Source organism: Pagrus pagrus (genome assembly GCF_965226575.1).
Source record: "Pagrus pagrus genome assembly, chromosome: 24".
NCBI classification, from domain to species: Eukaryota; Metazoa; Chordata; class Actinopteri; order Spariformes; family Sparidae; genus Pagrus; species Pagrus pagrus.
The window spans coordinates 9,018,224-9,041,859 of NC_140206.1; the positions used below are offsets into that span (position 1 = coordinate 9,018,224).

Consider the following 23,636-nt stretch of genomic DNA (forward strand, 5'->3'; position numbering starts at 1 on the left):
AAACAAACAGAGCTCAAGCTGAAGGTAAGATTGTTTTTGTTTGTGGTGTCAGAATACAGGGAAAGTGACCTCCGCACACCTGTATGCGTACAGGTGCGGAGGACTCCCACAGGCTGTCAACACTTACAGTTAGGTAATGAACAGATATATTTCGGTCAGGCATTTTATATAAAACAATGACATAAAGCCTGCGAATACGGCACGTATAAAAATATTCACAAAGTACAACCACTACTCCTAAACCACCCTTAACATGCAGTAACACCTCGCTGGGGGCAGAGGAAGAGAAAAACGTCTTTCATAAGGTTTAGTCAGATGAACTACAATACACTATACACTTCACTGAACTGTAGCCATGCGCTTCATTCAGCAGCGCTCCTTTCCATCACATCTACAGACACATTTTTCAGCATCCAATTAAACAGGAATCCAGTAAAATTACAATCAAATAGTGAATCCTCTCATGACATGTGCTGCCCACACTACTGCCAACACGACCGCGCCGTCTGAGCCAGAGCACTATAGGCTTTTAATCAAAAACTTGATTATATTACTGGAGTGAACTGGCTGCGCTCGATCGGGGTTCAACTCAAGTCAGTTTTTCATTTCTATCAGAAAGGTTTTCAATTAAGTCGGCTGACTTGGTAAAAGGTTTCTTTTTCTATCTGCATGTGACATGGTAAATACAGACAGATCACATACCTGACCTCTCTGAGGTTATTACTTTCTTTGTATTTTATTTTGTTGTTTCTGTTATGATTTGATCTTTAAATCACGTGTTTTTTCTGTAAAGCACTCGGATCAACGTTTGTTGTGATTAAATGCACTTTATAAATAAACTTGCCTTCCATTGCTTAAGCAAATAACCCCTTTATTTACATTTTTTTTCATTATATTTCCCATAAATTCCAATACAGTTCCCTGAATTGGACCAACAAATGCTCGCACAACCTGGTGGATGGCATTTAAAGGTCAGAATTTCCTAAATCACTTCTGACCTGTTTCTCAGTGAGATCGAACCAAGTCTGTGTTCATTATTTATTAGACAAATGTGTCAGACTCAAATGTGTCAGACTCAACACTGTTTAACACCCGATTTGTGCGTCAGCTATGAATACTTTCCAGCAATATTGAGGAAACATTCTCTAAATCTGCTGCTTCCATTATAATCTGATGCATAATTCACATTAAAGGCCAGCTGACACTAGCAGGCATAATTTCAGTCCGGTACCAGCGAGCTGAACCCTGAACATCCCCGGAGGAGCCGCTGTGTGTCTGTAATCACTGATGCTTCATGACACAATGTCCAGTGATCTAATGTTCCCAGGCAACACATGTAGCTCCGGCCAGCATGAAGAGCTTTGGCAGACGCTGATTAGCAGATTTTTGTTCCAGGAAGTAAAAAAAAACAAAAAAAAAACTGAATCATTGGAAGCTCAAAGGCGTCTCAACTTTCTTTGATAGAAGTCTTGATGCGGAGGGACTTGGATGAGCTATTATCCAGTCTGAGTGGACAGATTGGCTGATTAACCATCCAGCCTTTCATCCACAACCCAAACGAGAAGGCCCCGCTGATGACACATAGACGGGGTGGGTGTGAGCGTATGTGCGTCATGGTATGAGATGAAGAACAGATGAAGATGAGGATATGACGGCGATGACCAGTCCTTTTTTTTTTATTTTTGGCTTGGCATGAAACCAAAAACGGTGAAATTACCTTCGAGTCCACCTCACCCAATCCATTCCTGCCTGAGCTGCTTTTCCCCGTATCCACCGTAACCTGATCAGAATTGTACAAACGAGAGGAGCGAAGATTGTTGGGGAGAAATTTGTCGCAATTACACAGAGTGCACTGTGTCCACGCGCCGACCAATCAGCTCCGACCTTTTAGGAACACTGCGAACCACCTAAAGTGACCTGAATGTGCAGGTACCACATACACACACGCGCACACGCACACAAATCCAACAAAAGCACTCACCTAAAATTTAAGCCACATTAACGAAAACAGAGAACATGAAAGCACAAACACATTGGACGCACTCACATTAGCACACACACACACACACACACACACACACACACACACACACACACACACAGATTTCTATCTACAACCCTGCCATTAAAAGTGAAGCCAAAAAATTCCTGGGCAAACATCCTGCTCTCAATGAACCACCTGCAGTGGAAACTGACTTTTTAAAAACTGGCAGTTAAATCCTCTTTTCTGTCCAAACGAAATACTAAATTCTCTTCTTACCATTTTAAATCAGCTCAGGGATATCAGTGCACAGAGAGGAAATGCCTTCATTTAACAGACTGCTAAAAGTGCTATTACTATTTTTGTTTCCTCTGCTTTTTTACTAATTAATTAATCTTTTTTTTTTATTTCCATAATTATGTCTATGTTGTTACCCCCTTTGCTGCTGTAACAATGCAAATTCCCCCATTGTGGGACCAATAAAGGATTAGCTTATCTTATAGCGACTAGCGCAAGCATGTTCCTAGCGTGAGCGTTTTTTTGGAGTGACTGCAATAAAAATCACTGATCATGACAAATAATCTGTTAGTTGAACATGTGCAATATGTAAGAATTGGCCACCTGTCGAATTCATACTCCAAACATATAGGGGGCAGCGTATCACCAGAGTAACCGCTAACTGCTGCTAACTATAGTGCTCCTCCACGAAGTTTGATAAATACAGGCCGATTCAGTTTGTTTCTTATACAACAATAAATCACACCCTTCACCTTACTACAACACAAAGGAGTGTGTGTGTGTGTGTGTGTGTGTGTGTGTGTGTGTGTGTGTGTGTGCGTGTGTGTGTTTGTGTGTATACGGTGCGTGTGTGTGCGTAAGCATCTGGTCAGGTGCTAACTTCAGAGAGACTGGCCGTCTGGTCCCGTCACCGTGGTGTCACTGTGGCGCCCGTCTCCGCCCGGGACTCCGCGGCATCAGTAGCGTCTCCCTGGCAGCTGATTGGCTCTATCTGTCACCCCCGGTAACAATCACTGTCTGACTTCCAGCGTGGCTGCCACTGGGTTTATTGAGACTGATTGAGGCACACCCTGCGCTGCCTCTGATCCACAACACGGCGTGTGTGTATGTGTGTGCTCTTACTGTCTTTATTACAGCCTTCCAGTAAATTAACACACACAGATATACTCGCAGACAGGCACGCAGAGAAAGTCAAAGACATCAAGACACCAGACATTCGTCTTTTCACTGGTACTAAAGGACAAATTCACCCAAAAATCAATATTCAGTCATCATCTCCACACCCCCATGCCGATGGAAAGTTGGGTGAAGTTTCATAGTCCATAAAACATTTCTGGAAACTCGAAAAAAGTTTAGTGGACTACGAAACTTCACCTGCTTTTCCATCAGCATGGGGGTGAGTAGGTAATAACTGAATGTGGGTGAACTTTTCCTTTTAAGACTGGTGGTGACTAAACACCGTATTCAGCTGAAGTTGTGGAGACTTGCAGATGAAACATTATTTCAATAACAAATAGTTTTGAAGCTGTGTGCAGCCGGCAGCTGCCTATTTTATGTGCATCTTTGCTGACATACACTATGCACACATATCTGCAGAAAAAACCTGAATACCTGTGTACGGTAGTGTGTGTGTATGTGTGTGTGTGCATGTGTGTGTACCTGGAGAAGCCTCCAGCGCGTGTTCAGATCATCAATGCGTTCCAGGTTGCTAGGCGACAGCTGGATGTCGTGTGGACCGAAAGTGGACGCCAACTGGTTCATGTGTGTTACGTCCTCCTGGATCGGAGCGATCTCGTCCTGGAACTCCTGCGAAATACACACACACAAACACACACACAATGACACACACATAGGTTGTTGTTTTGTGCTGGATTGTTGACAGTGTAGAGAGGACAGATGGGAAACACAGACAGGTTGTTAGTGGTTCTGTTCAGTGTAGTTTCTGACAGTGAGAAACAGATGCAGCCATCATGTAAACCCCTCTTTTCTGCCTATTTAATGCTCGCTGATGTATGGAAAACACTGACAGGCTTTCGGTAAGTAGGATGAATGCACCGTGAGGCGCCCTCACCATGCGTGACATAACGGTTGATCGATGCTGGTGCGCTAACTCTGCTGTGTGCCACTTCCTTCAGATGTGATACAAGCAGATTAGGGAGGAAGTAATGTACATCTACAGTATGACTGCTACAGATGGCTTTCAAGGTGTTGTGGGAGATATTTAACACCAGTGAATCAATCCCATATTATTTAGTTACTCTTCAGCACAAAATAAACCTGAAATCAAGCAGCGACTGTTCTTACAAGCTTCACGGATACGCACATCATCAACTGTGAATGTCATACACGTCTTCAAACAGCGCTCAGTTCACTCAATCTGACCTTGACTTTCTCGATGTTCTCCGGCAGCGAGTCGATCAGCAGGTCGCCGACTGGTTCCCACGCCTCCCTCACCATCTCGGCCTGTCTCAGCTGCCCGTCCAGCAGGTCCTCCGCCTCCTGGAGCTCCATCAGCCGATCAAGAGCCAGCTCCAGCCTCCTCTGCCACTCGGCCGAGTCGGCATTGAGCCGATCCCACTTGACCATCACGTCATCCGCTTCTTTGCGCAGGACTCGCCCCACGTTCTGGGCACGCTCCTCCGGGCTGATATCTGAGGGTTATTGAAAGAAGAAGTCACATCTGGTGAAAAAAGTCAACCACACATCAACATGTGGATGTAGGAGCAGTCAAATACCAATTCTTGCTGGGATCCATTGATCTTTTCACCATTTATATAAATAAAATGGTCTCTTCTTTGTGTGATCATGAAGTTAATCTTTATGCAGACGATACTGTTTTATACTGTGCTGGGGATTCTGGGTCATTTTACAAACCAGGTTGCAGGATGATATTTTAAGTTTAAGTGCCGTTACGCTACATAGGAGAATCAACACCAGAAAGCAGATTTGTGGGAATGAATGTCAATAGTAGAAAATGCCTGCTGCTACATGAATATCATTACGTCAAAGAAGAAGACGAGCTCCTGTAGACGTATTTCCACTGTGTGGCTGCGAGAGCAAACAAAAACATAAGCACTGGCTTTGACATTGAAGACCGTCTCCTGAGAGACTTCCTCACTTATATGTCAAACCACTCAGGCTTGTTTTGAAGACACATGTTCTCTTTTAGGAAAGCCAGCCAAATCTAAACCAAGCAAAATGTCATACAGTTGAAAGAAGCGCGTCAATTCTGCTTTTAAAGACGTCCCCGAACCCGCCGAAGGTCTGATCGCCAAGACAGAATGACTTTCTAAGAGAGAGTAAGTGCTCGTTTCCCTCAGCGCGGCAGTGATTAGCAGCTGGAGTTCACCCTTTCTTCCTCCGCTCTCCGAGTGTGTTTGAGTTGGCAGTTGAATGGATTTAATGGGCCACAGTTAAAGTTCAGCCGTCTTCTATGAGCCTGGTAACCGGGCTGCTGCCATGGTGCAGGAGGTGCTGCAGGAAAAGTGTGCATGTTAACCGCGTGTGTGGTTGTTACAGGCTGTTACCAGGGTCCAGAGTTCACCGTGTGAGTCAGAGACGAGAGGAAGAGGAGCTTTAGGTCGGTTAAATTCCCTTTATATTTTCCTTTTCAGTGTGAGGGATGCTTAAGGTGCTGCTCGGGCAGAAAATGTCGCTAATTAATGAGCTATTTCCTGTATTTCCTGCATTTAAATGGCAGGTGCAACGTACATTCAAATGTAAATGTAACAATACAAAAGAGCTTATGCTGCTTCGTTCTCAATCCATTCAGCATAAAAAAACATCAAAGCAAGTCTGAAGTGCTGAAGGGAGGCAATCTTACCTGAGCCTTGGAAGGAAAATAAAGAATTGTCTGAAGTTAATCATTGTCGGAGTGTGTGTTACCTCTCTGCTCAGGTGAAGGTGTTTCCCGCGGCAGCTCAGACAGAAAGATCCCCACATCGTCCAGAGCCTTGGTGACAACTGGCTCCTTGGCTCTCAAGTCCCTCTTGAAGCCCTGTGACAACACAGACACAGACACAGACACAGACACAAAAACTTGAATTTCACTTATCTGTATCTGCTTCAGTTACATATAGTTTATGTTACCACTTTTATTTTTCAGCTGTTCATTGAATTTAACCTTAAATTTAGCTGGGGACACATTGAGAACGATCGGGGGAAGGTTTTTCACGGTATGTTGACATTTTTTCTCGTTATTTCTAGATACAAATCAAAACTTCTCATGTTATAACAAGAATAATGTAGAATCAATGTACAATATGTCATTTCTTTTTATATGATTGCTCTGGGCCAGAGTTTCTCTTTAAGCATTGAATTTTCTCTCTTTTTGACACCACATGGAAGTTTCTTATCAAAAACACCATCTGATTATATTTTGGTACCTTGTAATGATAAGAAAAATGTCACAATAGCATGACAGATGGATATTTGTGGCTGTCACACCTTTTGTGTATTTTTCTCTAGCAGGTCATGTTAGTCCTGAAATGTGAAGAAAGGTTTGTGTCGTGAGATTTACTGAAGTATTTTAATGACTGTTTTTGTGCAATCTGCATTAATGAGCTTGGTTTCCTTGAGATCATTTCAATTTTGAGGCTCATGATAAAAAATCTTAAGAGCCCCTGCTGTAGAGATGCATAAAACCGCCTCAGGAGCGAGCATGTCACTCACAAGATGAAATAAATTAAGTTCTCCACATAATTATAATCAAAGACGTGTTGAAAAGGATGTTGTTGTCAGAAAGTTGTCATGTATTCTGTGTTAACGCACAAAAGCCGTTGAATGAGTGATGAATATGTGTGTCCCTCATCATAAAACATGAAACACGTCCACCTTCATTGTGAAATGCTTTGACTAAAAGCCTTCTCCTAATGCGTATCTGCACAGAGTCACCATTTTGCAGAATTATAGTAGTTTTATTCACAAAATGACCAAATCAGCAGAGCCAATCATCTCGCTTCTTTGCATAAAACGGAGCACAAAATGGGTTTTTCATTTAACCTGTCCGAATATTTTCCATTCACTCGGAGCCTTTGATTTACATAATGTGAGTCAGAGAGACATGAAGTCTGCTTCGAACATAAATGGCTGCTTCTGCAATGAAACCACAAAACTTTTTTTTTAATATGGAAGTATCAAGCTGGCTCTTTTTATTGGTTGCTTATTGCATTGGCATTGAGCTGAAGGTCTATGAAAGTGTTTTTCCTTTTATTGTGACTCTGAGCTTCACTTTCGAGAGAGATATTACCGAATTATTACTGCTATTTTTTGTGATTAGGGACTGTATGAAAATTGTTGGATTGATACTGGATTGATCAGATGTTGGCTTTATTTTTTGGACGCTCCCTTGAGGTAGAAAGTACAATAAACAAACAAAACTACAATACCCTCCTCCCAGTATCTCAGAATAACATAACAGCGCTGCATTGGGATGTTTGGAGGCCTTGAAGTGCAAATATGAAAACACACTCCTTTTGATTGAACAAGGCTAGCAATTTCCCCCTGTTTCCAGTCTTTGTGCTAAGCTAAGCTAACTGGCTGCTGACTGTAGCTTCATATTTAACAGACAGATCAAGATAAATCTCGAAAGCGACGGCTGGAAGAAGAAAAATATTCTTTGATGATACTTTTTTTTTAAAGGAGACCCTCCCTTCAACAAAAACAAAAAAATAATGTAGATAAGCCACTTTTCTGACCCTGCCACCCTACAAATCATTTTTCCACAGTCCCTTACTGAAAGTGTAAATACTGTACATGCCTTGTATCCTCGGCCAGCTCTACAAACAACTCCAGAATCAGCAGAATTTCAAATTCCTCAAACAAAAATGCTGCAGACACAAGCAGCGTGTCTGTCTGTGTCCCACATAGTGTGCGCGTCTTCCCTCCTACCCGGTGCGTGTCCAGCTGTGTCTGCACGGCGGGGACGTCGCCCCCTACAGGCGGCTCCAGCTCCAGCTGTTGACTCTTCAGCCTCAGCCAGTTGAGCAGCTCCTGCAGCGACATGTGGAGCCTCTTCCACGGGGCCATCTCTGAGTCCAGGTGGGCCCTGAAACACAAACACAGGCATTTTTATTTAGTTTGCTTTATTTAAACTCTGAACTAAGTCTGGCTGTCCCCACTGCTTTCACCCTCACCTCATGCTGAGGGTCTTGTTGCGCAGGTCGTTCCAGCGCTGGCTCATGTTGTCCAGGCGTCTCTGGAGCAGAGCGGCGTCCTCCGAGTCCCTGAGCGAGGTCACGATCCTCTGCCCATTCTCATCCAGGGAGTGATACAGCTCCGTGTGGCTGTCGATCTCCGCCTGGAGATCCTGTGAACACACACAGTAAGAGTAGAGAGCAGTAAATTCTGTCGGAGCATATACACTTCATTTTCTTGGTAATAGCAGCCATCTTTCAGGAATTCACTTTTTCACTGCTCGAGTGCTCAGTAATGGGATCAGGATCTGAGCGAGTGATTTACTCCCTGAAAGCAGCAACCGCCAGGATTGAGTCGCAACGCAGGACTTAATGCATTGTGGATGAAACCTTTGGTAGCACTGAAATGTCAAGATGTGATATTCAGCCTGGAATCAGCTGGCGACTCTGACAGCGGTGGTCCCACCTGCACAATCCATTACTGGAAATGCTCCCGATAAGACGCTACATGGGATCCAAGCGCTAAAAAAAAAAACAATCTTTGTGAAGTGAAAAAGGAAATAAAGCTTTCTGTGAACTCGTCATGTTCAGGAACGGGGTGGAAAATACCAAAAGATCAGCATGTAGGCACTGAGAGATGTGACATCAATTCAATGCTGCGTCTTTACATGGCTGACTTTTACCTGAGCGCTGCTAACTCAGAACTGCTGTAAGGAAATAACAAGTCTGCCACACATCAAAGTGCGTGTGCAGGTTTTAGGGAGTATTAATATGTGGAGGAGTTGTGTAAAGTCTGATAAATCAAAGATGCAAGTGAAGGAATTCCCACAAACTGGCAACCTAAAGTTTGTTCTTATTAAAGTGACTGATAAAGCATTAGTGAATGATCTAATAAACATTAATAAAGCCTTTACCAACATTTCTATGTGAAGTTCAATCAAACAGACATTTTTCCTTTTAACTTCTCACACTGTTACTTTAAATGACCGTCAGGTAATTTGTCCTCTTTGTCCAAGAGGACAAAAAACGATTTATCTTATGACCCTTCAGAGGGGCCCAACCCTTATACTGAAAACCACCGGACTAAACAATCTAGTAGTATATCAGGCAGTTAAAGCTCCACCTTGAGCAGCTTCTACATCAGTATTAACAATCTAATATTGCTCTTAAAATAATAAAACAATAAAATACAAGTACTTTTTTACTTTTTGAAACATTAAGGTCGGCCTATCCAACTACTTTTTTTAAGAAGGTCCAGGTTTGACAAAAAGTGACATGCCAAGATGCCGGACTTTGACATTAACTACATCTGACCAGAAAGCCCAGAAATTAAATGTATTAAAACAATAAACTCTTTTTTTCTCTCCGCTTTGTTCATTAGCTTTCACAATTCCAAAATAAATATTATATATAAAGTACCTCTAGTTTGAAATAACAGATGTTGACCAGCGCATGAAAAAAAACAATGTTTTCACCTGCTGTGTGAAACATTTCTCCACAAGTTTTAATAACATGAACACAAAAGCACCAACTGTTGTTCTCTAATCAACAATATTTATGTCACTACTCTTTATTTCTGCATTCACACTCTTGGTAAGCTGAGAACTAACACAAAAACAGACTTTAATTTCACTGTTTGATTTCTTTTCACGCGTGTTTATTCCATTTTACTGCGTCTGTTAAATTCTCAAAATGTCCTCAAAGAGGAAAAAAACATCCTGTGAAAGAACGTTACACAGGCTGGAAGTTTTTTAAGATGAATTGGATCGCATGAAATTTTAATGATACCTGAGGGGGGAAAATGGGTCATTGCACCAAAGAATAGGACACAGACAAGAATAGAACAAATAGAAAGCAGTGACGACAGCGAAGGTGGGGTGCAGTATTAGACCAACTAATGTATTAAAAGTACTTCCAGAAAGTTTCCTGCAGTTTTTCCTGTGATCTAAATGTTCTCTGATCCCTTTGAACACTTTGAGTCAATCCCGGCGCTGCAACTTCACATGAACTTAAACTTTGATGTCTTTATTCTAAATTGATGGTTTTTGCTTTTCATATTCGTTTTTTCATTTCGTTCTTATTTTTATCAGGTTTTTGTGAAAAGAATACTTCAATAGTTGTCCTTCGGCTGACCTCACGAGGAGCAGAATCAGCTTACTTTTACACTTTTGGTTTTTATGAAAAGCACTTTTGTCCACAGTGGGACGAGTCCCTGTCGAAGACACACAGACGCAAAGACGCAAAATCTCTTCTTGAAGTTTTTGGGTGCACAAAACTAGTCGATTCATACCAAAATTCAAAAGAAAAAATCATGATTTCTTTCCCAACCTGAACATGGTAGACCTTCCTGCGCAGCATCCTCAAAACTTTTACTCTGGAATCCCCAAACTACACGTCAAGAAGAAGAAGAGGAAGCATCTTCTGCTTCTTCTATTCCCTCAAGATTAGCTGGTAGTGCGCCTGCATCAGAATGCGCTCTGTTTAAAATGTGTGTGTGTGTTTGTGTGACAAAGAGAGGGATTCGGAAGATGAGGAGGAAGGGAGGGAGAGTCAGAGAGAGATGGAGGGAGAGTTAGTTACCCAGAAAAAGCGAGACAGAGTTGGAGAGTGTGAGTCAGAGTGAGTTCGAAAGACAGAGGGGGAGAGAGGAGGAGGAGGAGGAGGAGAGAGAACTTGAAAGGCTACATAAAACGATGAGTGTGCTCATTTTCCAATTAAACCTTATCTGCGTGCAGTGTTGTGAGTGTGTGCGCGCTCTCTGGATGCTACGCCGCGTTGCTGTCCGCCATTATAATTGGACACAGAAGACTATCACAGCTCTGCATACAGTGCTGCTGTTGTGCTGGGAGAGCTGTGTGTGTGTGTGTCCGTGTGTGTGAAGAGGAAGTGCATGCATTTGCAACAGTGCGTTTCCAAATTTCTGCATGTGTGTTTCCTTTACAGTATGTGTGTGCGCGCACGCCGCTCCGCCAGAAAGTGTGCGTGGGTGCAGGGCGAGGGCCGAGGGTCAAAATATGTTCTCTCGCAGAACAGAGCCTTCCCTTCAACACCCACAATGCAGTGGGGGGATTTTTTGCATTTGTCTGCCAGGCAGCAACCGGCCAATGAGATCCCTTTATGTTGCCATGTCAGCATTCCTGTCATACCAGCCGGGGCAGAGAATCCAGGAGGAGCGTCTTAAACTTTGGGTCAGAAAGTGCAAATGTACTGCATGTCCGATGGATCCCATGTGATAAAATGTCGCAGTCGTTAATATTTTCATTTTCTTTTCGCTCTTCATCACTACTGTCACATGTCAATCAAACAGTGTGGGCGGGACTACCACACCTTTTGCCAGGCTTGGACTGGCTATCTGTCAGTTCTGGCAACACCCTTCTCGTGGGCCGGTAATGCTACCACCAGAAATGTGGGGGGAAAAAATATGACACGCTGGATACGGCCCACTCCATGTCAGAAGAGCCCATCCGATTGGGGGATACACGTTCCTAAACTGTCAGTAAGCTAACTACTGGAGCAAGAAGTTGTGCCGACGGTCATCTCCCCCCAACCCTTCATGTGGAATAAGTCCATTTATGTAATATTAGAGGACAAGCGGGAAATAATCAAATTATACAAAGACAGAAAGAGGATCACAAACAAATGTATTACCAGAGAGCGTCTCTCTGTCTGCACAGCATGTGTGATTGACAGTAGAAAGGAGAGGAAGACCAAGGGCAGACTGTCCTAGTTAATTGATTGCGGATGGCGTCGTTCTCTCAGATGGATTAGGAATATAAAAGTTTATGCAAAATTGGTCGCCAAATATACTTGGGCGGCTGTTAATATACCTGAGTGGACTGCACAAGTAAAATATATGTGTGGGAAACACTGGTTTATCAGCAGAATTACACAAAAACTGCTGAACGGATTTTCACAAAACTTGGATGGAGGATGCGTCTCGGCAAATTTCGATGTTTTATTTGATATTGCATTAGGCTTCATTGAATTAAAGGGGACTGTTGGGCCTTGGTGGAGGTATGAGAATCATAGAAAATGTAAATCTTGGTAATGACAGTCTAGTTTCCAGATACAGGCTTAAACAAACACAAATAAACATCGGAAACTATACTATAGTGTTGCCGATAATCACTTAAATGTCATGTCTGAATACGCTATGAGCTGTAAATGCTTCTTTGATCATAACTGTGATTATTCAGTTACAAAAGAAAGGTTTAAGTTTCACAAAGACATACATTTGCTATTACCACAGACATAAAGTTTTGTGTTTTTGTAAGTTATGACTGTTCGATCCAGTCCAGTGATCTGTTCTAGATGAAAATGGCTGAATTTTGACCTTTTCTATAGCTGATGCTGTTTTCTTTATCTGTTCAACCTCCTTCTTGGGCTGATCTTCCAAATCTTCTTCCCCTGCTCCAAAGAAATCCTTATTCATGCAGCTACAAACTTATAATGGATCCCTCGCGTTGCCCCATTAAAGATCTACATTACATTGGGTGTAAAAACTCTCATGGATGGATGGCCGTAGCTATAAAAGAGTTGTAAAATCAGCAGTTGTGGAACAGAAATTGTAAGAATAATGGTCATCTACACCCAAGCAGTGGGAAAAAAGGCTTCTTAAACAGGTCAGCTGAAAAAAGAAGGGCTCTTCTGCAGAGATTAAGCTTTGTTGAAAGTTCAATAAGATCTGTTCTCTCACGTCCTGCTTTTTATTCCTCTGTGGGGTGATTTTCTGCTACTTCTTCCCGTTCTAATCTTCTGCTTTCCCACCCTGTCAAAGTCCCGACATTTACTCCTCTGAAATCACAATATCTGCTCAATGATTTTTCTGTCTACATTCCTCAAGCCAATCAGTCCTTGGAAGCTGGTCTTTAGATATCATTGAAATGCTGTCATTCTGTCTGTCAGACCTAAGATTGATCAACCCACCACCACCATGACCTCCAGGATGTTTCCATCAAATATCGATGGAGTCCTTCACTTTCAAATTAATATCTTCTCATTGAAAGTTATATCTTTATATGTATGATCCCTCAGTGCATGTGTCCTACCTTCCACTGTGCCAGCAGGTTCCTGGCTGCCGGCTGCTCCTGAAGTCTCTCTTTGTTGGTGGCGTCTATTAACACGTTGCAAGTCGTCTCAGCCTCTGTCAGCCAGTTGAGGAACTTCTCCAGGTCGAGGTAGAACAGCTGCAGCAGCTTCAGGGCCGCCTCCAGAGCCGCCTCCCTGTCTGAAACACTGGAGAGACACACATACATGACAGGATGCATAGTCAAAAAAATGTATTTGGTTTCTTTATCTAATGACCTTGAATAGACAGGGACATTACAGTCATCCATTTAAATTCCTTTTGCAGACTATTTTCGAGTGGTTGGATCAGAAAACATGAGCAACTTCTTTCCAATATCTGCTTGGGCAGATGAACCCAGTGAAATAAATTTGCAAGGATATGATGAGCATTTACTCATAACGACTTTATCAATATAAACACATCAATGGCTCAACTATGGACAGAAATTCAAAGATATGTTCTATTTTTCGACATCAAAGGTCATAGTAATAACATTTTTATGAAAAAAGGATACATCTACAGAGCTCATAGAAAGGTGTTTATCCTTAAAAACATAATTATGATTTTTAAATGTTTGTCAGGTCCAAAATGATTGTTTTGTTTATGTCTGTGTAAGAATTCTGACAGTTCCCCCTCCTAACAAGGTGTGTGAGCCAACAGTATAACGACGTTTGTATCATGTGGTATCGGTGTTTCTTCAGTGATCAACTGTCTAAAGGTTAGCTAGCATTAGCCACATTAACGTTAGCTAACAGTTGTGAGCTAATGTTAGCAATGTGAATGCAATGGAAGATGGGAGATGGATTGCCACATTTAGTAGCTGAATGTTATCAATAACAACTTTAAGGATTACAGCTTAAAAAAAACAAACAAAATACCAAGATATTTACAACAAGTAACAATTCCTATTGTCTAAATGAAAGTTTTATTTCTACGTTGAGTAACATCTTAGTTTTGTGTGAATCCTACACAAGTTTTTTATTAAAGACAGACTATGATTAAATATGCCCACATATATACAACCACATCATCTGCATATTAATGAGTTTTAAAACAAACAAACCCCATTGGGCAGTGAAATTGTTTCAGTAAAGATAAAATAAAAGTGGGCCGAGCACAGAGCCTTGAGGCACGCCATTAAGTACAGTCAAACAGTTTGAACTAAGCCCACTCGCTATCCATATAATAAACAACCTGTGCTTTACCAGGGCAGGATAAAAAAATGAACTACTCCTGTAGTTATTTTTAAGGATTGGGCTCAAAGCCTATTGGTCGTTTTTTAAATGAGACTTTCTGTCTTGTGTTCAAACAACTTGTAGTATGTTGTTTATGTAGAGTAAGTCGCGTGCTATTACCGCTTGCTGATGTGCGTCCAGGTGGCCACCATGTTGTCATTGACCTGGGTGACCTTGTGCGTGTCGTCGTTGGCGTACAGAGTGAGCAGTTTGTTAGCAAGTGCGTTGGTTTCATCCACCCGGCCCTGCCCCTGCTGCAGCTCCTTTAAAATGAGCTGAGGAAGGAGGGGGAGTGGAGGACGAAAGAGAGAAGAACAGAAGGGAATTGTCAAATGTGATGATTCACTTTCAGCATCTAAATGCCTTTTGAGTCATCACTTTATAAGTAAATTCATATTTTTAGCAATCTGTTTATAAATTTCCCATAGAAGGTTGGAAATTATGAGTAATTAGAAAACTCCTTTGGACACGCAACAGGAATCTGAGACAATGCATTTGATGGTAAGATGTCTAACCCAACCTTTAGTTCAGTATTTTGTTTCTTCACTTCTTCCACAGTGTACGTGATCTCCTGCCAGGACTCCAGCCTCTCACTGGCCTGCTTGATGTGATGATCCACTCCCCTCTTGGCATCCAGCCAGTCGGTGGAGTCCTGCAGCATGTTGTGGAGCTGCTTCGTCCTATCGGAGAGTTTGGTCTGAGAGTCTTCCCAGTGATTCTGAAGCCTGTCAACTACAATGACATTAAAAAAGGAAATGTCAAATGTTGTTTTTATAGTGATACTGCCATGTAGTTTTTGATTGCTAGCTCTGGCACCACACTTTTAGTTTATGAGTTTAGGAGTGGGGTTTTTTTGTACAGTACAGTATGCTGGGTGCAAAATGAGCCATTTTTACTCCCCCCCCCCCCCCAAACTGGCAACTACCAAGTCCGTTGATGCTGACGAAACACAGATACCACATGATACAAACATCGTTGAAAAAAAAAATTAATTTCTTTGAGTATTTGCAAAAGATATCTTTAGAAAAAATAACATTTTTCAGGAGATGAGGCCAGTAAATGTATGCGTGTGTGTGACGTACTGCGTTCAGTGATGGCATTGCGTGTGTCCTGGTTGCTGGTTTTGTTCTTCAGGTTCTGGGCTGCTGTGACCTGTCTCTCCAGGAGGGGGCGCCGCTGTTCTAGCTCCTGTAGAGATGCCTGAAAATGCACAATTAATCTTTGTAAATTACCGGTTCATTAACACATGAATTAGTGCATTTTTACAGTAAGAATGAATATCTCGATTATACATCACATAAGTTACTCTGTTACCTTTAATTGGAATATAGTTCAGTGCACTGGAAATCATTCATTTATCAGACTGCTTATCCTAATTATGTTCACAGACATGATAAATATGTTTTCCCCAGCCCTACTTTCAGGTGGCCCATTGGGTCCCAACAGTTCCCTCAGTGCTTGTTGTGTAGTAAATCTAGGTGATGCTGACCTTGAGCCTGACGATGTTGTCGTTGATGTCGTCCAGGTCAGCCACCACCACACGCTTGTTCTGCACCATGTTATCAAGCATGGTCAGCCAATCGGTGAGCTCAGCCCAGGACTTGTTGAACTGAGCCAGCGCCGCAGATTCAGGCAGGGAACTTCCTGTCAGACTTTCATCTGGGACACAAACACACACGATGTTTTAACCATTTATCCATGTCAAGTTATAGGCTTGAGCGGGTATCTGTGCACTCCTTGTCTCTTTCTTTCCCTTAAAAAATCTAAAGTTGCATTATCAACCACTGAAGAAAATGAATCCTTACTGGCTTTTTTAGCTACTAGCAGAGCAGCCATCCTCTCCTTATGCTGCCGTAGCAGCTCCAGGATCACAGTCCAGTCCGCTCTCAGTTTGGCATACTTCACCTGTCACCACACACACCACACACACACACACACTGTGTCAGTCAGTGTTGACAAATGCAATCAAAGGCTTTTATTTTGAATTTATCAGAAGCACTTAGTTAAATATGCTTGAGTGTCTTTGATCTTCAAAAGGCGTAATGTTCTCTGACGTACATTAATGAAGTACATAATAAGGATTTGATGAAACACTTCAAGCAGAACTAGTGGTGAGATGAAAGAGAGAAGTGTTTATTTTATTGCCCAAAAGAGTACAGCAGGCGAGCGTATTTAACACTGACAATGTCCTTAAATGCTTCCACTAAATAACCTCCGCAGCATATGAAAAAAGCGTATGTGCCACCAGCGTTCTGTTGGTTCCTTTCAGCAGATGAATCGCTGGCGTAGTGTTTGGTTTCCTCACCTTGCCTGGTTGGTTGGGAGGACTTTCTTTGTACAGTTGATCGGCTCGCTCCAAAACAAACTCCACTTCTGGCTGCTTGACTTGCACTTCCTCAATGAGCTGAGAAACAAACAGAGGCAACACTACATGAATACGCTCCATAAACAGATTCATTCAAAATTTCCCTTTGGAGGCATTTTGAAATCCTGTATTTCAAATCTGGGCAGAGTATGAAGGTAAGAGCTGCTTGTGTGTGTGTGAGTCATACTCTGGCCGGTGGCTCCTCGGGGCTCTGCTCCAGTCTGGCTCTGGTGTTGGACGCCCAGGCCGACAGGTCGTCCAGCTGACCCTGAAGCATCTCCAGCTCCCTCAGCAGCCCCTCGATCTCCAGCTGACGCTCAGGCAGAGCCTTGGACACCTAAACAGAGACAGGTTGAGATTAACTATTTACAATCGCACACGGGAGTCAGAGTCAGGATATCTCTGCTGACAGACTATAGACACAGATAACAACATTTAGGCTGCGTAGTAAACAAAAAAAAAAACTATTGTTAGCTTGTTTTCAGAGAATTTCACCTGTTCTAGTAGCAGATTACTAGTAATATATTGTTATATTGTTTGAAGAGGTATTTTTTCCAATGTATTTTGTAATGATGACTTTTTAGTATTTTGGCTCCATCCTGCACACCCAGGTAGAGGACACCACACTACATCTGTGTGTATTAACAGGAGCCCTCAGGACCTGGAGCCCCATCAGCAGCCACGACTCCTCATTACCTTTATCTGTACAAAACATCATGATATACACGGCGCGAGTTTACAGCCCGCCGCAGCTTTGTTCTGACGAGTGAAGATGAATGCCTGTTTACAGAACGCCGGCGTGCTGTTAGCAGCGTCGTTCACAGCGGCGGCCGCTGACCTGAGCCCAGCGACCGTTGATGATCCTGATGTCTTTCTGTCTGTCGGCAGGAAGTGTTATCTGCTTGTGTCTGGAGTTCAGATCCTCCATCGCCGCCTTCTTGGCAGGAAGCTCCTCCACATGTGCCTGACACACACAGATAACACACACACAGGCTGAATTTAATAAGAAATCGTTGCAGCAGCTCGATGTAGGACACACGCTCCTTCAATCAAATTATGTAAACACACACACACACACACACACAAACAAACGCTGACAATAGAGTATTTTGAAGGTTGGATTTTAAAATGAAACATTACAGCATCTTATTTGAAACCGTAATACCCTCTAAATTAAATTCAACAAGCCAACACACACATGTAAGCGCATGCAAAGTGTAATTATAAAGAACTAATTTGCAGTATGATGGCAGCTAAATTAAATTATACAGAGCTCAGCGACTTATTGTAGCTGCTGTGTTGTGTCTTTACGGTACCTGGACTTTGCCCAGAGTGTCTCTGATGTGCTGTGGTTCTGCAGGCTGAAGAGGGATCGCCACGACGCCCTCCGCCCGGTCCAGCCAGCCCAGCATCGAGCCCATGTCCTCCTGCAGCCCTGCAGCCGCCGTACGCGCCTCCGCGGACCTGCAGGAGTGGAGGGTGGAAGCAGGAAGAAGAGGGAAGGAGGGTGAGACACACAATTTAGCATTTTGACCACCACTACAGAATATTTATATTATTTTATTGAGTTTCATATTCTAATGCTGAAAGCACTGACCAATCAAACAAATAATATTCCATAAAAACAAACACAGATTATCCATGACCTGCAGCAAAACACACACACACACACACATACCTCCTCTTGTGCTCGTTAAGCTGCTGGCAGACGTTCGCCCAATGAGTGTTGAGTAATTTGAGCTGCGACTGGAGCCGCGAGGCGTCGTCTGGTGTGCTCAACTGGCTGATGTCCTCTCCCGCCGAGTTCACTCGGCCCAATACCACTTCCTCGATAGGTATGGCCTCCGTCAGGTCCTGCACACACACACACACACACACGGAGAGTGAGTCAGTTTTAAGATGTTATAATGATGATTGATTTTTGGGTTTGTTTGTTTTATTTTCGGTCTTCTGCACAGCTTGAATGGGTTTTAAAATGTGAGACTCCTTAATACAACGTTTTAAAAAAACTTACAGGTACCTAATTAATTCAATTAGGATGCAAATTCAGTATTTCAGGGTTTTTCAAATGGATTATCTGCATGTTTTAAGGGTTTTTCATGGGTTTCAACTTGAATTAACCAAAGAGCATGAAAGCCATCCAGGAATTTTCACCTTAATTGAAAAACAGTGTTCAGTGGTATAAATTAAGGGTTTGCTTTCATATTATTCGGTCAGTTCAAAGGTTTTATTAGGCTCCTAAACCATTCAAATACATTAATGCATAATAAACGCACGTCATCATATACAAAATACCTTTATTGCATCGTTGTTTAAGGGTAAATTAATGGAGTTGTAAGCGAGAAAAATAAGCAAATTAGTTTCATTGTGGCCAGAAGTTAAGCTAAGCTAACTGCCAATTGAAAACTATGCTTTAAGGTGGGAGAAATTAAGAGCACGATTGTTCTTTGTGTGTAAACGAATGTTAAGTCCAAACAATGTCCTCGCAGCTCTATCAAGACCAATTCACTCAATATGTCTGAGTGTGTGTGTTTGTACACTTGGGGATCAGGTTTGGGTGCGGTTCAGGTGGCAGCTTGTGATATGAGGTACCAGATGGTCCTGTGTCTCAAAAGCACACACACAGACAGACACACACACACACACACACACACACACACACACACACACACACACACACACACACACACACACACACAGGCATACAGGTTGGCACTTGAGTGGCACTTGGACACTGCATCCCTGTCTGTGCAGGTGGACACTGAGAGCTGATCACAGCAGCCCAAAGTGGACTGGGCATGTCTGATGATGCAAACACACACACACACAGACTCACAAACACAGACACACACACACACACACACACACACACACACACACACACACACACACACACACATACAGACACATAACAGCACTTCATATGCAAGGTTGAGTGCAGCAGTTTAACCGCAGCAGCCGAAACTAAAAGTCAGCTCCGTCTGTGAAAACCATTCCTCGCACAATATTTCTCTGAATCTCGTCGATGTGAAAGCTCCACTGTTCTTCTCTTGTATGAAATTGCTTTTTCGTAAATCCTCCAATTTCAGTTTTTGGGGTTGATGTAACATTGAAATGTCAAAATTGATGACATAATATTGTTACATAAGGCCTAAAAAGGGAGAGCGTTGTGTTTGTATCGAGGCTGACTGCCCCGTCAGACACTCGCTGCCTTTTCCTCCCGACAACTGCCATCTGTGGGCCAGCATGTGTGTGTGTGTGAGTGTGTGCGTGTGTGTTACTGACTCTGGATGGGCACTAAAAAACTCATGACTACACACAGAGACTTAACGTCGTGCTGTGATGTTACGTCGTGTTTGGAAAGTTGTGTCATGCCGTGTTTTGGCATGTTATTTTATGAGTTATTATGTCATGACACCAGACGTGGTGAGTAATGAGTGACAGTTCAACTTCTGTAAAGTGAGTGTTGCTCTGCTGTGGCTACGACAGACTCTTTTATTGCATGTGTACATGACTGATGATGATCGTTATCTATCTATCTGTCTATCTATCTATAGAGTATAGGAGATTAACACACTCACTGGTGAACTTAATATTCTGTGGCCTCAGAGATGAAGATGGGAGCACATGTCCTGATTGACGACTAGCTAATCATTACCCAGAAAATGACGATGCGAGTGAATTAACTGTGATGACACGTTTTGATGTCATGTGTACCAGATCATGTCATCACATGTCACATCCCGTTAGGTCACATGCTGCTTCGTCCGTGCTCTGGCAGGGAAATTTGTCCTTTTATGCAAAATGTGGCACCCGTTAAGGCAGCAAACTGAGAAAAAGAAAGATGAAAGTGCTGAGGAAAGCAGTTTGGACCCATGTGCCTTGCTCAAGGGCACTCTGGCGGCGTTAGTGGACACTGGAGACGGAGTATGACTCATCTACAACTGGAATACACTCAGCAGTTTTCTGGGTACAATCAGACTTGTGCGTGAAAACCTTTCTTGATATTTGTACAGAAATGCTTGTGTTTCTGTGTGTGTGTGTGTGTGTGTGTGTGTGTGTGTGTGTGTGTGTGTGTGTGTGTGTGTGTGTGTGTGCGTGCGTCTGTGTGTGTGTGTGTGTGTTACCCTGAGGTGCTGTCTGTGTTGTGCTGGCTCACTCTCGGCCAGTTTTAAAGTGCTCTCAGCGTCGCTCAGCCACTCCTCCAGCGCCTTCTGATCTGAAACAAGCTTCTGCCACTTGGCGTTGCAATCCTGCCAACGCCTTGATGTGAACACACACACACACACACACACACACACACAGATTTTCAGTCAAACGGCTGCACAAAATGACTCAATATTCATGCAATCACATCACATCGCCGTCCCCTTACTTTAGCCGGTCCTGGTAGAGCTTGTTCAGCTTGTCCCAGTTGGTGTTGAGGAGGGTGGCGGACTCTTGGATCCTCTGGCCCTCCAGAGGCCGAGCCCCAGACACCATCTCCTCCCTGCGGGCCAGCGCTCCCACCACCGGGCCCTGCAGCTGGTCGATGCTACCCTTCACCTCCTGTGTGTTACGGTGGAGGCGGAGGACACATAGAGGGGATGTGTATCATATACTTTTATAGTATTTACATCGTAATGCAGAGATATAGAGTAGCTAAAACTTTACTACATGAATAAAACTGCAAATTTAAAGGAGCTATTTCTATTTCAACTTGAATTCATTCTCCCAACATATCACCAGAGTCGCTGCCGACTGTATTCTTTCTATACATCCATGACTGTAGCTACTGTTAGCGCGTTAGCTCAGTGCAGCTAGCCAGACTAACAGGAGAGCGTTGGTGTTTACACCGCTGGCACAGGAGCTTTGGACCACTGGGAGAAAGAGGTTTTCAGGCCCGGGGCTAGCTGGTTAGCATGCTAGCTTCAGTAGACATCTCTTCGACACGGTACACAGATATGTTTGAGACCAAAACACACTATTTTTGCATTTGCGGTTTTTCCTTTTTGTTGTAGTATTGAAAGAGGTAACCATTTAAATCTTTTTTATTTTTTTTATAAAAGTATTGTATCAAAGTTTAAGATTCTGCTATCGTCCCAACCTTAATTTGAATACTTCTTGAAATCATTACCATACTGCTTTGAACCGACTGTCCATGATATTATTCGCTGAGAAATATTATCTGTGTCTCTCAGACAGAAACACTGAAGCAGCGCTGACCTTCAGGCAGTGCTCCTGCTGAGGCAGGTTATAATACGCTGCGGGCCAGTATTCAGGAGAGTTCAGCTTGAAGTCCGTCTCTGACACTGAACGCAGCAACGCCTGCAGCTCTGTGAGATAGTCCTGGACACACACACACACACACACACACACACACAGGAAGGCGGGGGCACCGACACACAAAGTAGAAAGGTAGATCAGAAAAACACAACAGTATTATGACTTCATACAAAAGAGTTATGTTCATTTCTCTCACTTATTGTCTGGGAATTCATTCATCAAAGACCTCACTGGACGTCATTTTTAAAAATATATGAGAAAATGTAAATCAGATCTACATATTTCATCCATTATTTCAGTGTATTCTATATAAAAACCCATTTAAATTACTTATTCGGGATGAATTTCACATGATGAATTATAAACTTTTGATAAATGGAGCCCCAGATATGTTCAAGGCAGTCAGATGTCATGTGATCTCTCACTGTGTCTCTTCAAACACGATACTACTCCCTACTGTGTACCACCATCGTACTCAGGCTTGCGTTGTTAATTTATTTGAGCTTTTGATTATTAGTCGTTGCTTGAAATAGAAATTAATTTTACATTTGCCCCGATCATGATACATAATACTCATGGTTAATGAAACTCCTCTCCAAGGTGCAGAGATTCTGGGACATTAGCACACGGCTCGGTTCACTTCACCTCATTTTCACGCTCCCGTCACCTTCAAATGACGCTTTAATTAACCCAAAATTTTAAAAAAATAAAAAACACCTCTGTTTGCATTATTAGCAGCCTCACAGGAAGGTAATGATTGCTGCCGGCCTTAAGTCAAAAAGTCAGCTCTGGGTTCAGTAATAATGACTTTCGCGGGAGTGGGACGGAGGGAGCGGGCTGATTCACTCACTCGCTAATGGACTGAATATCCTCTTCAGGGATACAAATGTTCAATTTGGTGGCTTTTTGGCACCTGAATCATTAACAGTGTACTCCTGTGATTTAGCATCGCACTTTGAGACTCACAAGCGACAGAATGGTCAAAATCGAAGCAGCAGAGGCTTAAATATTTTTCTGACTGACATTCGTTAGGGGCAGGTTCCAAAAAAACTACATTTCCCATAATGCAGCTTAGCATGTTTTCCGATAAACCCTCCCTTTCTAACGAATGCCCATGTCTTTTAAACGCTATACCGCAGTTTGTAGCCCATGTTTTTCCCCAATCAGTGGGTAAACTAACGTGTAAAATTGGTGGAATGGCCCTTTAACTGCATTTTAAACTGCAGTATAGTCAGGAAAGAAAGTTTCCTTCAACATTTCACACACGTGCACTATGTGTTATGAAGTAAAGTGAAAAGGGCGGTTTTGAATGTCCCAGTTTCTCTGCTCACTATTAGCATTAGCATTAGCTCTGTCATACTCGGGTAAAGAAATGAGAAATATACAGATGTGTGCACACTCTCACAAAATACATGAACAGTGTGTTCACTTGTAGCAACATTTTAATATACAAGATAGGTTGTGGGTGGGTAAGAGCTGAGAAGATTAGCTTAGCTTACCCCAATTTTGCCACTATTATCGTTTTTACACTTTAATTAGATGGTCTGTTGTGCATTTTTTAAATCATTGC

The 23,636-nt window shown here is 42.7% G+C and overlaps 1 protein-coding gene across 2 annotated transcripts in view; it reads right to left on the bottom strand.

The window, feature by feature from the left end:
* The window catches only part of dmd (dystrophin), a 279,023-nt gene that overhangs the window by 51,241 nt on the left and 204,146 nt on the right, over positions 1 to 23,636 (bottom strand). For both annotated transcript variants that reach the window (XM_084346660.1, XM_084346659.1), the window contains 20 exons: positions 22,007 to 22,129; positions 21,177 to 21,349; positions 20,929 to 21,064; positions 18,480 to 18,655; positions 18,118 to 18,265; positions 17,640 to 17,765; positions 16,989 to 17,138; positions 16,742 to 16,840; positions 16,242 to 16,341; positions 15,926 to 16,095; positions 15,519 to 15,636; positions 14,957 to 15,168; positions 14,557 to 14,711; positions 13,182 to 13,368; positions 8,134 to 8,306; positions 7,889 to 8,045; positions 5,885 to 5,996; positions 4,382 to 4,650; positions 3,659 to 3,805; positions 1,718 to 1,780 (listed from right to left, as the gene is read on the bottom strand). In XM_084346660.1, the coding sequence (XP_084202786.1) occupies positions 1,718 to 1,780; positions 3,659 to 3,805; positions 4,382 to 4,650; positions 5,885 to 5,996; positions 7,889 to 8,045; positions 8,134 to 8,306; positions 13,182 to 13,368; positions 14,557 to 14,711; positions 14,957 to 15,168; positions 15,519 to 15,636; positions 15,926 to 16,095; positions 16,242 to 16,341; positions 16,742 to 16,840; positions 16,989 to 17,138; positions 17,640 to 17,765; positions 18,118 to 18,265; positions 18,480 to 18,655; positions 20,929 to 21,064; positions 21,177 to 21,349; positions 22,007 to 22,129 (2,994 nt within the window). The remainder of the gene's footprint in view (positions 1 to 1,717; positions 1,781 to 3,658; positions 3,806 to 4,381; positions 4,651 to 5,884; positions 5,997 to 7,888; positions 8,046 to 8,133; positions 8,307 to 13,181; positions 13,369 to 14,556; positions 14,712 to 14,956; positions 15,169 to 15,518; positions 15,637 to 15,925; positions 16,096 to 16,241; positions 16,342 to 16,741; positions 16,841 to 16,988; positions 17,139 to 17,639; positions 17,766 to 18,117; positions 18,266 to 18,479; positions 18,656 to 20,928; positions 21,065 to 21,176; positions 21,350 to 22,006; positions 22,130 to 23,636) is intronic.